The sequence below is a fragment of the Dermacentor variabilis genome, chromosome 7 (assembly GCF_050947875.1).
Source record: "Dermacentor variabilis isolate Ectoservices chromosome 7, ASM5094787v1, whole genome shotgun sequence".
Classification (NCBI taxonomy): Eukaryota; Metazoa; Arthropoda; class Arachnida; order Ixodida; family Ixodidae; genus Dermacentor; species Dermacentor variabilis.
Window position 1 is genome coordinate 35391860 of NC_134574.1, and position 16425 is coordinate 35408284.

A 16425-nucleotide genomic window follows, 5' to 3' on the forward strand; every position below is an offset into this window, starting at 1 on the left:
CGGAGATGAAGCAGGCTTTAAGCACTCCCCCACACATGGGCCAATCCCATAGGTAGTGCAATACCAGGCCGACCCGCGGTAGAGGTGCAGTTCACCATTAAGGGGCCCACGTACGCAGCTTTGCTGGTCATCCTTCACAGAGTAAAAGGGCACAGAGTTTCTTTCGAAGATATTTTAGTAGCTGTGCATTTTACAAACCCCTCTTTTCAGTTTTCTATTTTAAGTAAAATAAACACTACTCCTTACTGTTCAAACTGGATTGTTTTTATTTTTTTAACATGCTTACCAGAGAGTGACAGCATCAGGTGACATGGTGTCAGCCCATCTTGACATAAAACAAAGTTCTGTGAAACCTGAAAAAATCAGGGAATTTGAAAATGTCAACTTGGTAGACACGTTCTTCTAAGCATGCAGTATGGCACATAAGCCTGGAGGTTAACGAAGAATCTCGAGAACATGTTAAGGGCCGTACAAAGAGCAATGCAATGATAAATGACAATGAGACAGGAAGAGAGCAGTGTGGATAGTCAATATTCTAGTAGACATTAAGAGGAAAAAATGAAGCTGGGCAGGCCATGTAATGCATAGGGTAGATAACCAGTGGACCATTAGAGTTGCAGAATGGGTGCCAAGGGAAGGGAAGTTCTGTCAAGGATGACAGAAAACTAGGTGAGATGAAATTTGAAAGCACAAGTTCGCATCAGCTAGTGCAAGACAATGATAATTGGAGATTGCAGGGAGGCACCTTCATTCTGCATTGAACTTTAAAATAGGATGATGATGATGAATGCGTGCAACTCTTTAAAAAGAAATTTGGGCCGGAAATAGCTTGCACAGTTCACCAAGACACGAAACCAAATTCGTATGCTTTGCCACTAACACAGATGTATTCCAGTGAAGCTAACTTATGAAAAGCGGCCACCATTGTGCAATCATCTATTTCGTTGTTGGAACAGCTTGCGAAACATAGCATGATATGTTGGAAGGAGCTCTGTAACTTTTTTTTCTTTATAGCCGGCTATAATATGCACATGCTGAATTTTTTATAATTAATGCTATGTGATGTGCAAATTAAGCAGTAATTTTATGCAGTATTAAAACGTACCTTAGTGTAACAGTATAATGAGAGACGTAATCAAGAATTTGTATGTATGCACATCTGAGTTCGCATGCAATGCGTGCTGTCATCCTTGAGTGCGCACAGACGTGAAACTGGTGCACTGGTCTTAGTGCAGCTTGGTAGCTCATAGTTTGTGAGGGGATTCGTAATGGCAGTTCTCCACCACGCCACAATGCAGCAGTCAACGCTGAAGAGAGGAAATGCTAATCTTACCAACGCTACACATGCTCAACAGGCCAATGAGAGTGCTGACAGGCGAGCTTGAAGCTCGCCAGATCCATCTCACAATTTGTGCGTCGTACATGACAGCATAATCAACATTTAATCATCGATTTATTTCAACTACCATGTACGTCGACCTTGCTTCTTTAGTGTTGATACTTCGTGTTGGCCCCCCTCCCCTTTTTTTCTTCAAGGATACTTCTGACAGTGAAAAATAACACTGAATGTCCACATGAACAGGAACTGGCATAAGATGCAACCATTTGTGACCTTTTTAACAGAAGCTTGTATTGCCTCACTGGTGTCGGTGTTACCGCGCGAAAAAACCCAAGCTGCGCAAAAATAGAAATTGCTTATCAGGCTGCGGATTCGAACCACCGACCTCTGGGTTGCGAGATCACCATGCTAACCGATTCAGCCACTGTCAGTTCATCAAACGCTGCCTTTAAGGTGGGTAAGTAGAATCAGCGCAAGGCATGAGCCAATCACGGGCGTCCCCTTCCTCCAGAGGAGGGAAAGGGTGTGTTCGCTCGCCTGACACCCGCAGTTTCCCACACCAGTTCAGGCCCAGCAGTCAGATGGGGAGGCTGCGTTTGGTCTGTTCTGCTGAAGAGCAGGCTGTGTTGAAGGAATGGCAGTGGGAGCAGGCCACGTGTTGTGCCTTTGGCCAAAGAACAGGCAGTGTTTGATTGATGCCACCGGGAACTTGAGAAAGGGGTCGACGTTGACGTGCCGCCCTCGCCGTGAGGCGTTACAAAGAGCCGCAGATCCCAAGTTTCGCTTGCACCCCACTTCGCAGCAGTGGAAGGGCAGTAACTTTTTGGCCTCCATCCTTGTGTCATAGTCCAAGCATGCTCTTGCTAAATAGAATCATTCTTGGCAACTAAAGCTTAGTGTTTAGGTGCAATTAAAGCTCGTCATTGGAACAGTCTCCAGTACTTCAGGATTTCACAATAAGTAGAATACCATTTTGTTGGCAAGTACCACGGCAGAGATAGTGACCTATAGGTAGATACTGAAAGAGCCAGTATAGTAAGAATTTCATTTAAAGTTGGAGGAATGGTACAACTCTTGGCATTCTGGGGAGTTAAAAAGAGTGGAATTAAGAGATCTCAACTTTTTCAAGCAGGAATGAAATGGAGGGCCTGCCCCATTCTGCAACATTACTGTGGACCAGTGTATGCCAACATGGCAAGTAAGAAAAAAAATTGGGTATTTCACAGTACGTGTAGATCCATAGACTTTTGTTCCCAGTGGTATCTTTTGATGACATGCCCAGGCTTTTTTTTTTCTCGTCACTTGTTACACTTTAATGCGATAAAATCTACTTAAACCTCTTGTGGTTGCAAGATCCGCAGGCGAGCTCGTTCCCTCAATCGGCTGCCATCACCCAGTCTCTACTCGTCACATAGCCATATCTTGTGAACATTATATACAGTTTTTTTTTGCCTCTTAGAATTTTGGGTGATATCCTGAGTGATGAAAACAAGCACTACATAAAATCAGCAACATCTATCACTACGACACATTCATAACAATAGTGCAGCCACTACATTGCTTTAGCTTTCCATACTAAATAAACTCACTGTGTCTGCGTTCAGTGTGGGCAGAGGTAAGCTTGCACACGTAAGTTTTTGGTAACATTCATAACAAAGCAAACAAGCTTTCAGGACTATAAACCTTTGAGTCACATCAGCTATGTGGGAGAAAAATATACATTCAAAAAACAGGAAAAAAAAGGCACACTGTTATGTGCCACTAATCCTTTCTTAAAAAGCTGCAAGAATTTTAGGCGGTTTTGATAGAATTATAGCATGGCACAAAACTGATGGTGCTGTGCATTTGGTCACCGCAAGCAGCTGTATATTGTTAACCTCTCTGGTCAATCATGTCTGCTGCAGAAGCATCCCTAGGATGTCTCCAAATTTCAAGATACTTGATTTAGTGCAGTATCACTCTTTGTTGGCCTTTTTATCAGACTGACGCAGAAGTGGGAGCACTGTACACTGTTCACATTTTCTTTGTGTGCAAAAGATAAATATGCGTTGCATTCACCACTAAGAGAATGTATTTAATGCTGTTCTTAAGTTTACAGCCTTACAGCACATGACACAGATATTCATGACAAATCTGTGCATGTCATACAGACAGCTGAAATGTCAAATGAAACGCCACTTTCCTCCCTCTCGAGAAAGCGCCACACCCAGCCAGAGTCAAGGCAACACAAACAAACACTGCGACGCAAAACACGGTCGTGTCGCTCGCCATGACGCATTACTTCGGTAAATCGCCCAATTCAGAATGCACAATGCCACGGTGGAAAATGTGCCACGCAACAAAAATGGATAAGAAGAAAAAAAAAAAGCGGGTGGTGCTAGTCACGTGAACCCGATGTGGTTCTTCGGCTCAAGTATGTGACAAGGCGAGGAAGGAACGTCGCTTGCGGATGCTACTCAAGGCAAAGGGAGAGTGTGTCTCTGTTGGCAGTCACGCTCACCTCATGGTGGTGTGGTAAGAGGGCATTCAATTTCTTCTGTCTCCTCTAATAATAAACCAGTTTAAAAGATTATTTCGGTAAAGCAATGCCAGAAGTCTGAAGTCATTACTCCAAACATTCATCATGGATATGAAGTCCAATGCATGTGGAACTGTCGAAAGTGGTTCACTCATATTCTTCTCATCTACTTTCAAGAAATTTCACACTGAATTGATCTAGACCTCTGCATTGTCACAAACAGCAGGAAGCAAACTTGAAGCCTGTTTTGAATTCCTCATTAATGCATAAAAATCCAGGATGCAGCAGCCAAGGAACAGTCTACTACACATAACTCCATCTTCACCTCTGTGTTCAGGCAATGAAATAGTTTTTACCATAGCGAACATGAGATGTTCACTTGTTGGAGATGCAGCTCTTAGCCTGTGACATTTAAAGAAGATGCCAGTTATTTAAAACTATGTTATTAAAGAAACATCTTTCATGTTCGTAACATGCCTGGAGGCAATAATAACCAGCTTGAAAAGTAATTATGTCCCATGGCTGTATCTGGGTCTCAAGAAGCTTTAAATTGCAGTGTAAACTAAAACTTGCTAGGGGGCCTGATGTAAGGCCCTCAAAAAACAGGCCAAACGGGGCTAATGTTTCTTCAATAGGATAGAAAGTGCACTGGAAAGTTAACGCCAAATATAAATGAAAATATATTAATTCAGACTTACCACCAGACTTTCACAATTCGAGTCTTGTTCTCCAAGGTGCATTGCCATTCCGACTTGTCCAGCTAGTGAGAAATGCAGTTCGTATTGCCTCCGCCAATGTGTTGCACATGCACAAGTGATGAACTCTACAAAATGAGAGCAGCATTGAAGATAAACTGAGCAGCTGAAAGTGCACGCACTGTTGCTTCTACGCACAATATGGAAACTAAACAGCAGAGGTAAATTTCGTTAATAGAATTGCGTAACACTTCATTCCCGTTCATATTGAAACATAAGTAGACTCTGAATATAAGACAACCCCCTACTTAAAGACATCGCATTACAGTCCCCTTTATAATTGAAAACTACATGTTCTATAAAAAATTGGGCACTGAAAGCACCATGCCCCGCTTTGCTTCAGTTGTTTCGCTTAAATCTTTTGTGTACCCAGTAGAAATTCTGGATTCTAAGCTTTTGTTTTAAATGTAACAAACCTCGTCAAATTTGGTGCAGTGGTTGCCGAGAAAAACGAATACTGCGTTTACATGTATTTAGATTGGAACACCCGAGCTAAAGCTTTCTCTTAAACGCGCCCGCCACGCGGAGGCATTGCCGAGCCCAAACCGACGGAGCAGTATGGGATCCACATTTTGTCTGCTGGAGGCACCGCCAAATTATACTAAAAGAAACGTTGCGTACACTTATTACACGTACAAATTTCCTCTTTATAGCGACAATGTAGGGGACTGCGGCTTGCACTGGCAGCCGGCTTTACCTATGCGCCGCCAGTCTGGTTCCTCAGACGTGTAACGATTGCGACAGTGTACGCGGCGGAAAAAGCACCTGGGACTCCTGCAAGACCAGACAAAACCTTGCCTCTGTGCATTATCTAACTCCTTCTCATTACCGTTAAACAAAACTCGAGAACGCAGTCAAGAATTTCGTATTGAGCTGAGAGTACGCTGCACAAGGTCTACTGAAAGACGGAACCTTTAACGACAGCTTGTAGGCTAACTTCAAGATGTATCGATAAGTAACTGTTCAATAACTGTAGAATAAATACGTCCACTTGCCTGTCTGTTCACGCCAATACCGCAAGCTCTTTTCAGAAGCACGAGACGGCTGCTGAAAAGCGTCGAGACATTTCATTCGGCGAAATTAACCGCTTGCATTTCCAATGCAGCGAAAAATCAAGTGAACGATTAGAGTGTATTAACGATTTCGACGATGCAGTCGGCCATTTTGGGAAGCTTTAGGCATGGATCGGCTTGGCTATAGATGCGCACAATCTTTGGAAGCGACTTTTTTTTTTGTCGCCAGACGAAAATCACTGTGTTAAACTTTTTTTTTTTTTTTTACAGAGAAGATATGTTTATACTAAGGGTATGGTGGCTAGCATACACTCTTAAGCATAATTACACCCTTTTGCCACACAACGATAATCGCCATCTGCTTGTCCGCATTTCCTTTCTTTAACGGGGCGAGCCCGGTACTTTCCAGTAACGAACGGCATGCGCGTTATCATTCCCGACAGGAAAGTAACAGGCAATGCTATCATGCTGATAACGCGTGTGCCGTTCGTTACTGTAAACGCCGCCAGAAGTGGGGAGCAATTCCGTGTGTCTTGAATGACGCTTGTACAGTTATCAGTCAAACCGCCTAATGTTGCCACTTCTCTGTTGTGCTTATGTGGGCTTTTTTCTAACCTTCACGGTGGGTGCAGCATGTCTAGAGCCGCAGCGTCCTGCGCTCTATGCGGTTGCACGGGACTGGCGGCCACGCATCGTTACACAACCTCCCAAATAACAATAAGAGTCAGTTTTGGCACTTGGTAGAGCAGTAAACGAGGGATCCAAAAGAAATGTGGTTGTTCCGCAAATGTATATTTCTCTAATTCTTCTAGAGGTAATTCAAAAAACGAAACTATAGTCGGATGCAACTTAAGTATGCAGCGAAGCCCCGCCCACGGCCTTATAACCGCCAGCCACTGTTCCTCTGCGAGGCTGCAAATAATTCATACTTCAAACTTTTCCTGTTAGGCAAATAAGGCGGTAACCACAAAAATAATATTATTAGCGCATAATTTTATACATTTTCCCTCGCCTATTAAAGTATAATAGGCGAGTATAAGTATAAATCTATCGTCCTCTACTGCGTCACAAACTACGTGCCCACTAAAACCAAGCGGCCGCCAAAAAATAATCCCTGGATAACCCAAGAAGTAATTCAGGCAAAGCGCCGTCTGAAAAGACTGCGTAGAACAATAAAAATTAAAGGAGGAGACGAATCCAGGGTGACGAAACTTCCTAATGCCATCGCGGAATTCAAGCTTGCAGCCAAATTAGCAAAAAAATATTATTTTAATGTAAAGTTACCGAGCTTTCTTACTAATAATCCCGGAAGGTTCTGGAGGCACTTTCGCACCAATGATGGAGAAGCGTCCCACTTAAGCCCAGAGGAAGAAACTGCGAAAGCCAACGCATATAACATTTTTTTTCAATCAGTATTTACTACAGACAATAACATTATTCCCCCCATTCTAACGAGACAGGGCGTAAGCATTGGCGAATTACACATTACGGACGCTGGCATACTTAATCTTCTGCTTAATCTTGACCCTAAAAAAGGCAGCGGTCCTGACAACATACCTAACGACTTTCTGAAAAGGTATGCGGAATGGTGCAGTAGATACCTCGGCATAATTTTTCGTAAATCACTCACGACTTCACAGCTACCGAACGACTGGAAAATTGCAAAGATAATACCTATCCATAAATCAGGCGACACAACAGAAATTTCAAATTTTAGACCCATTTCATTAACTAGTACATCCTGTAAGCTTCTAGAGCACATAATCTTAAAGCACATAACGGTTTTTCTAGAGAGCATTGGCTTCTTGTCTCCCTACCAACATGGTTTTCGCAGTGGTTTATCAACAATAACCCAACTAACAGAACGAATCCACGATCTTGCATATACTATCAATCACCGCGGCCAGACTGACATGATTTTACTTGATCCATCTAAGGCATTTGATTGTGTATGCCATAACAAATTAATCGCTAAAGTTGAAAGTGTTGTTGGGAAAGGGCTCCTTTCAGCCTGGATAAGAATTTCTAGCCAATCGTTCACAATTTGTAACCTACGAAAAAATGCCACCTAACACTGTCACCGTTACTTCCAAAGTTCCCCAAGGCTCAGTTCTTGGGCCTTACTCTTCTTAATAATCTATATTAATGAAATCACAGCTAACATTGGTTGTAATATAAAACTGTTCGCTGACGACTGCGTTATATATAGTGAAATCACTAATTATAACGATAACATCGCACTTAATACATCCCTCAACACTCTAGCTATTTGGTGCTCTAATTGGCAGATGTCAATTAACGTAAAAAAGTCTGTGGTCATGACCGTAACAAGGAAAACAAGACCATCTAACTTTACATGTGAGATTAACGGCATACCACTAACTAAAGTTGAACAACATAAATACCTGGGAGTTACATTAACCTCAGACCTCAGGTGGGATACACATTTCGAATATCACGGAAGGAGCATTACGCAAACTATTCTTCCTCAAAAGAAGCCTTGAGCTCTCTACAACATCAACGAAGCTACTGGCCTACACAATGTCCGTTAGGCCGGCTCTCGAATATGCAAATACAGTCTGGTTTCCTCATACAACAACTAACATAACAAAATTAGAGGCAGTACAAAGAAAGGCTATAAGGTTCATTCACAACAAATATATACGCACTGACTCACCGACTAATCTTCTAATGCAGTCTGGATTGCAAATGCTATCTACCAGGGCAAAACACGCTCACCTGAAGTTCTTGTTTCAGCTTCTAAAAAATAACTATAAGATAGATGTGTCCAGGTACATTTCATTTTCTGAGGCTCGAAAAACACGTAACAAACATGCGCACACTTTAACAGAATACACATGCAACAATGACACGTTTAAGTATTCATTCTTCCCCCTTACAATTGCTGAATGGAACTGACTTGATCCTGCTATAACCGCCATCGAATCGTCCGAATTTACTTCACAAGTGGAAGCTGCAGTGCGTAAATTAAACAATTTATCATCGCACGTGTCACCGTCAGAAATTTCGCATTGTGTTGCTTTCGACTTCCCACTTTTCTTTTTCCATTTTTGTTTGATTGTCGTTATGTGGACATATGGTACACTGTGTTCCCAAAATAAATTTTCATTACTGTACTACTGCTAAGATAATTGTTATAACTGCCATTTCCTGCTGATTGCTTGCCTAGATTGTTCTTTCTTTTTCCATTCGTGTCTTCTCGCTCTCAAAGTCTATGCTTTAAAGCGTATCCTTTCACACAACTTTAAAATTTCTTCACGCGTTAAGTGTTATCTTTCAGTTCGCTCCTATTTTATGTATAAACTAGTTAATTACGTGTTCTTAACTGCCAGAATTATGTTAATTAACTGTCATGTGAAAACTTGCATTTTTGTTTCTAAACTCAGCTTCTTTCTTATATTACCATCCTCGGGCAATTGTTTTCTTTTTTCTTCCTTTTTTCAATTAACTGTTCTGCCTAAATGCGTATTCATATACATGTCTACTGTATCGCCCAACTGCCACGCTCTCAAATGAGAGTAGCAGTATTGTAAATAAAATAAATAAATAAAATAATGGCGAAAGTCGAATTCTTTATTCAACTGAAAATTATAAAATGCTTGCTTTGCTGCAACTATTTGTTTTCAAGTTTCAGTGCAGTTGGCAGTGAAGTTTCATGAGTAAAACTGGTTCAGCAGTGAAATGAACTGTACCGCAGACTTTTGAAGAGTGAAATGCTCAGACTCCATACACTTTGTCCATGTCTGTTGCACACCTCATTGCTTCTGCCGATAAAAGGCTCTTCAAGAACAGCAGACTCTCCGGATCTATCAAGTACGACGCATTGTTGAAAAGGCCACATGACGATGATTTTGTTTGCTTTTGTGATTGGCTGGCTAAGTAACACAACCCCGCGCGGTTCATGTGCCATGGTTGCTATGTATTCTACTATAGAAATCTTTAATTTACATTTTCACTTGTTTACTTGTTCTTGGCAGTGTTCTTCCTGCGGTTCTTTCCAGTGTGAGTCCATTTGATGGGGTTCCTTGTTTGCCATGTAAAGGAGAGGTGCATCTCACAGGCCTACCTGTGAGATGCACCTTATTTCATTTCTCTTTTCGGGTTTATGTGTCTTTATGGTGAATGGTCGGCATTATTCATATTTGTATAATAAAGGTACCCTTCCCCTAATTTGCATAGGAAGGAGACCTATGGTTGCCCCCCCCCCCCCCTCCCCCAAAAAAGTTACTGCATACGCGCCTGCTCTGTTGCCATTGATGAAATGACACAGAGGAATGCATAGAGCAAACTTTAGAGTCTGAAGGCTCGCATCGATGTCACTGGTTGTCCTTTCCCATTGTGCACCATTAAAAGCACTCATTGGGGTTAAAACAATGTTTGACTAGTTGCTAACATATTTCATAGTTTCCTTCCAGTGCAGACCCTCACTCCAGGATGCTGCAGGTCACACTGAACATTAATTTCGAAGTTTCAGTGCACTTCCTGAACCGCTCCCACTGCCAGATCCATCCACAGTAATTTTGGGCAGTTATTCCCGTAAAATTTCCGGGTTCCTTGCCTGGGCACTCAACCTCAGTACACTGTAGCTACTAGTATAGGTGAGAAAACTATGCTGTATAAACAGAATGAAAGGCAATTTCCTAAACATGCAAAAGCATGCAAGTTCCTTTAACGCGCAAAGAGCATGGATAGCAGGCATATTTCTAATTTAGTGTGTTCACTGGGTGAAAGCTTACATTTACATATATGGAAGCATAGAACAAATGTTTCAAAGCATTAATTACATCCTTGAGCTTAATAATTAACATTAAAAAATTCTGTATAATTTGGGCAATTTAATCTTACACATAAAACCAATTCATTCAGTTTTGCAGACACTAAGTGGGCTCACAAGTTTTACTGTGCCTTTTGGAAGGATGACACAGGAACATAATTTCTGCTGCAAAATGTTTTCCAGTAAAACATCCAATTGGGAAGAAAAGCATTCTAAAAACAATACAGGGTTTTCAACTTACTTATCCCAAATGAATTATGCAGTAATTTTTTACCAGTGTCTTTTATAATTCTTGCAACAAAGAAATTATTGCCATGTGATGCTTTGTGCACTACACACAAAATTCAGTGAATGACAATGTCATTCATGCTTAAAATAAAAAAACACTGCTTCCCAAGTGTTGCTAGCGGCTACTTCCTAATATAGGTTATAGGCACTCAAAGTTCAAAATTCTCAAGTGGAAATGAGAGTGAAGAAAGGCAAATAAGGAGGTTAAAGTGAAAACACTGTATTAGGCACACCTGCAACTAATAGAGAAGAAAACTCAACTAACAACTCCATGGAGGTAATAGCAGAAGTGACAAAGTATGGAAAAAAATAAACGAAGCACTAAATCGGTCAGTCGATACACAAACAGATACGTTGAACATTGATTGCACTTTTGTAGGTGGTACAGAACTTGCAGACCATTTTAACAATTTTTTTGTTAAAGTAGGATGCATAGATCACGACATTCAAGATACAATGCATGCCGCTTCATTACGAGAATGTTTATTCCTAAAGATTACTAGCATCCCTGAGGTGATTACAACATTTTCATCCTTGAAAAATAGCCATAGTCGAGACGTAGATGATTTAGAAATTAGGCCAATTAAGTACGTCATAGACTTACTTGCACCTGCAGTAATGCACATTTTTTATATTTTCTTGTCAACCGGAGTTTTCCCGCGTAATATGCAGGTAGCGAGAGTAATAGTTCACAAAGGAGGTGACAAAAATAATATGGGCAATTATTGGCCAGTATCTATACTTCCTGTGCTATCAAAGGGACTCAAAAAAATTGTTAACTTTTGTATTAATAAATTTTCGCAAAAACATAGCCTGCTAACCGACTGTCAACATAAGAAAAAGCGGTCTATGGAAACTGCTTTAAGTATACAGAAGGAGCTTATTCTAGAGAACACTGACAAAAAATTTCTGACTTTAGGGTTATACTTAGACTTCAGCAAAGCCTTTGATAGGGTCAACCAGAAATTGCTGCTGATAAAGCTGGAAAAATATGGCTTCCGAGGAATAACACTTGAACTTATCTGATCTTATTTAGAAAGCCGACATCAGTTTGCTGAAATTAATGAGAACAGATCGCAGATAAAATCTTTGACAGCGAGTGTGCCCCAAGGTAGCATTCTTGGCCCGATACTTTTCCTGTATTACATTAATGATATTGTACAAGTGAGCGATATGTGTAAATTTGTCACGTATGCAGATGATTGCTCTGTTTTCTTTACAGGTAAAGATTTAAAAGAAATAACGCCTATAGCAAGCTCCGTTTGTTATGGACTTCGAGCATGGTCTAAGGCAAACGGCCTCATCCTCAATGAAACCAAAACAAAGTGCGTTATTTTTCATGCTCTGGGAAGTTCTACTACATTGCCAGATAATATTGTGTGGGGTCTGTATAAAATTAACCTTACGTCATCCATAAAAACCCTAGGCATAATACTCGCTAAGCATATGTCCTGGAATGAACAAGTTAGTCATGTTTGCTCAAAGGTACGAAAAGTTGTTGGTGTGTTAAATTGCAATTGAAGTGCATTACATTTTCAAGTTAAGTGTCTCATTTATCATGCTCTTCTCCATTCACACCTCAGTTACTGTTCACTTATATGGGGTAACACTACAGCGCAAAATATTCAAATGCTGGAAATACTTCAAAAGAAAGCAATTCGGGCGATAGCGAACGTTTCTTTTTTCAAGCATACGCAAGAGCTTTTCCAACAAAACAGAATAATCAGAGCCTGTGACATATATAAATTCAAAACATTACTAAGCTATAGAAATGCTATGCTGGGAAAACTCGATTCATTCCTAGCCCCGGCAACTCTACAACAAAATAGAAGTGCATATTCATATCGTCACCAGGCACCATGGCAGATCCCTTTCTCACATACTAATTATGGCTGCCAATGCCTTAAACATACACTACCGTCCCTACTCAACTATTTTAACCAACAACATGTTGATGTGTTATCTCTAAACAAAACTAAAATATTGGATTTGTTCTTATAGATGTGTATTGTTAACTGCTCCAACAGTTCCGCAGAACTTATCATATATTCTCATTTTGTTTATACATTCACACTTGTAACTACTATTCCTAGAATCCGGGTTTCCGCTGCAATGATTATGCCCGAACCACGTGGCAGGGTTTCGTGTTGTAAACTGGATGCTGCAAAGGGCGTCTTTGCGTTTGTTAAAATTCAAGGATGTGATGACGCCCTGGGCTACGTTGCCGTGATGTCTGTCGCGAAAGCAGCAGCCTATATGCAGATTTTCTTTTTTTATGTTTTTTAACATAGATGCACATATATATTTGCAAGTATGTAAAATAATTTCTGAAAAAAAGAATGTTTCCTGATGGTAACTTAACTTGTGTTTATTGTAAACTTCTGTGAAATTTGTTATATTTATATACGTATGTGTGTATATGTATATATATGTATACATATACTGCTTTTGCATTCTTATTTATTTATTTATTTTACAATACTGCAGGCCATCGTCGGGCCCATGCAGGGGTGGTTACAACATGGAATACAGTACAAAAAAAGAATAAAGTGAAACTAGTGTATCCAAAACAAAGAGCATTAGCACACACAAAAAAGAACACACTCAATAAATATATACACTGTTTAAATGAGCCGTCCGGGAAGCAGGAGAAACAGCGTTTACCATAAGAATGCATCTACAGAGGCTGCATATGAAATACAGGTAATATCACCATTCGAATTCCAGATTCTCAATACTGTCAATAATTGCGTTGGCAGATGGGCAATTTACGGCTCTAGAGGGTAGTATGTTCCAATGGGAAATGGCGTGTGGGAATAAAGAGTACTTGTGAGTGTTATTATGGCTGGGATGGTGTCGTATTGATTTATTATGGTTGGTTCGGGCAGAAAGTCTGAATGGGGCTTGAATGTATGTTGCTTGTGGTATTCGATAGGAGCCGTGATAAAGTAAGTATAGAAATTTTAATCTGGAAATCATTCTATGTTGAGCCAGTGATTTAATGTTAGCCTTGACGCGCAGGTTCGTAATGCTCGTTTGACGTGAATATTGTGAATATATAAATCTCAATGCTAAGTTCTGTATGCGTTCTAGTTTCTCGGTTAAATACTTCTGGTGCGGGGCCCAAATAATGTCAGCATACTCTAAAGAGGGTCTAATGAGGGTTATGTATGCATTTAATTTAACACTAGGAGGTGTGTTTCCAAGTTTTCTTCTCAATAAATGTAGTTTACCTAGGGCCTTGTCATATATGTTATTTATATGAGTTTCCCAATTTAATTTCGTTGTAAGAGTGACCTCGAGATATGTGACCTCCTCGTATTTTCTTAGTGATATATTGTTTATTGTGTATGTAAACTGAAGCACATTTTTCTTGTGAGTGAAGGAGATACTGGTAGTTTTTGATGCATTCAGTTTCATCCCCCAAATGTTGCACCAATTTTGTAGAGCAGCTAACGAATCATCTAGTTTTACCTGATCCTCTCTGGTATTCACTGTTGCGTACACTACGCAATCATCGACGAATAGGTGGCTGAACGCATGAACGAATATCATTGATGTAGATCAGAAATAGGAGGGGCGCAAGAACCGAGCCTTGTGGAACACCAGAAAAAACGTTGACGTAATCAGACGTAATATCATTCACAGCTACGCATTGCTTTCTGTTTTCGAGATAGTTCTTGATCCATGATACTGTTTTCTCGTGTACACCAATGGCAATTAGTTTAGTAATAAGATCTGGATGAGGAACAACATCAAAGGCCTTCGAAAAATCTAAGAAAATGGCATCTATTTGGCTTCTGTTATTTATTGTGGTAGTTACATCATGGGTTAACTCAGCTGAGTAATAGTACTTAGACCTGAACGGAATCCATGTTGCCGGCTGTATAGTAGGTTATTATTCTCTAAGTGCAATATTATGGCCTTATAAATAATATGTTCGAACAAAAAAAAAAAAACTGGATGCACATGTTACTGGATGCACATGTTACTGGATGCACATGTTTACTGGATGCACATGTTAATGAAACAGATCTATAGTTACTTACGTCGAGTTTAGAGCCAGATTTGTGCACAGGTATTACTTTGGCCCTTCGCCAGTCGTCAGGTATCACTGAAGTTTCCAAAGATCGCCTGTAAATTACGTATAAGTATTTTGACGTCCAAACTGCATGTTTTTGCAAAAATGCATCTGATATAAGATCAAGGCCACAGGGTTTCTTTACATCCAGTTTTTGTAAGAGTCAAAGAATTCCTTGTTGGTCGATATCTATTTCAGGCATTGGATTCTTGAAATGATAATGTAGTTCTGTTAAATACAGATAGAAAAAATTCATTAAATTTGCTTGCTATGACGTCAGGCTGAACAAACGTCTCGTTTGAAACAGTAATCTGCGATACGGTGTGCCACTCCCTCGATGGGTAGCACCAGGATTTTTGTGGTTTATTCATCATGTAAGAAGGCAGAGGAACAGTGAAAAAACGCTCCTTGGCCATATGTTTATCTTATATTGTAATAAGCGTACAAGATCTTGAAGGTCACGTGTGGTTTTCTTTCTGCGCTTCCTTTTAATTTTTCGTTTTAAATGTATTATTTCGCGCGATACCCAAGGATGTTCTCTGTTCACTCTTTTCTTTCTGGAGGGAATGTAGTTTTCTTCACAAAAGTGTACAATATGCTTAAAACGTAACCATAATTCATTTACGTCATGAAGTAATGAAACCTGCAGAAAGCAGGCGTTTAAATATTCTGAGATAGCATTGTCATCCGCTCTTGAGTAATCCCTGATAACAGCAATCGATGGCTTAACGCGTTCACAGTTTCCTAAAATCGGACAGGAGAATACAATAGTTTTATGGTCCGAAATGCTATTTTCAACATTTAATGTGTTAGTTTGAAATGGACTGCTTACGAACATCAGATCAAGCACAGAACATGACGGACCAGCTATTCTAGTCGGTTCGGAAACTAGCTGGTCTAGAGAGAAGGTAAATGACATGAACAATAGTGATTCAGCACTTTTGCGTCGGAGCTGTTGTGCGAAAGATTAGACCAATTGATTCCTGGTAAATTGAAATCACCCGTGATAATAATATTGAAACGTGAATAAGTGTGTTGTGCAATGTAATCATGCATAACGTCTAGGTATTCAGGGGGCGCATTCGGAGGTCGGTATACGCCACCCAGAAATATGCTTTTTCCATTAAATGTAAGGTTACACCATACGCTTTCATGGTCAGGTATGCTGTTTAAAACTGTGAATTTTATGTTAGATTTAATTGCGACAGCTACACCTCCCCCCCCGCGACTCTCTGTCTTTCCGTATGAGCTGATAAGAAGGTGGAAACACTTCGGAATCCTGGACGCTTTCCTGAAGCCAGGTTTCCATGATGACCATGATGGGCTGCAACTATGCTTTCAAGTAGGCTTGACTTATTGACTACGCTGCGCGCATTCAGTGATAACACTCTGATAGATTTCGTACGTTGTTGTCACGTGCCATCGCAAGCTGCTGGGCCAGCGTGTGCAGAAGTTTTCGGTTTAGATAGTTCAATTCTTCTGACCTCACACTCATTCCATATAAAGGTGTTGCCATTTATTTTTAGTTTATCAAATAACAGAGATACCTTTGCCCCTTTCGCCTTGTCACTTACTGCAGAACACCATAATTTAGCACGTGTGTCGCATACTTTCTTTGAGAAATCCTCGGATATTG

General features: G+C 40.4%; 2 protein-coding genes across 17 annotated transcripts in view; one reads left to right on the forward strand and one right to left on the reverse strand.

Annotated features, from left to right (window-relative positions):
* LOC142587397 (uncharacterized) overlaps nucleotides 1-13600 on the forward strand; it is a 45929-nt gene extending 32329 nt beyond the window's left edge. The window contains exons 3-4 of the transcript XR_012829513.1: nucleotides 11931-12033; nucleotides 13196-13600. The gene's annotated coding sequence lies outside the window, so the exon portion shown is untranslated. The remainder of the gene's footprint in view (nucleotides 1-11930; nucleotides 12034-13195) is intronic.
* The window catches only part of LOC142587398 (uncharacterized), a 58541-nt gene that overhangs the window by 32348 nt on the left and 9768 nt on the right, over nucleotides 1-16425 (reverse strand). For 2 of the 16 annotated variants that reach the window (XR_012829517.1, XR_012829519.1), the window contains exons 1-3: nucleotides 5608-5936; nucleotides 4556-4680; nucleotides 287-353 (exon numbers count right to left, since the gene is read on the reverse strand). Coding sequence is in view for 7 of the 16 variants with exons in the window: in XM_075698372.1 (XP_075554487.1) it covers nucleotides 287-353; nucleotides 4556-4680; nucleotides 5608-5659; nucleotides 6923-7024 (346 nt within the window). In the remaining 9 variants the exon portion in view is untranslated. The other 14 variants (XR_012829520.1, XR_012829515.1, XR_012829514.1 and 11 more) reach the window with 14 other exon arrangements.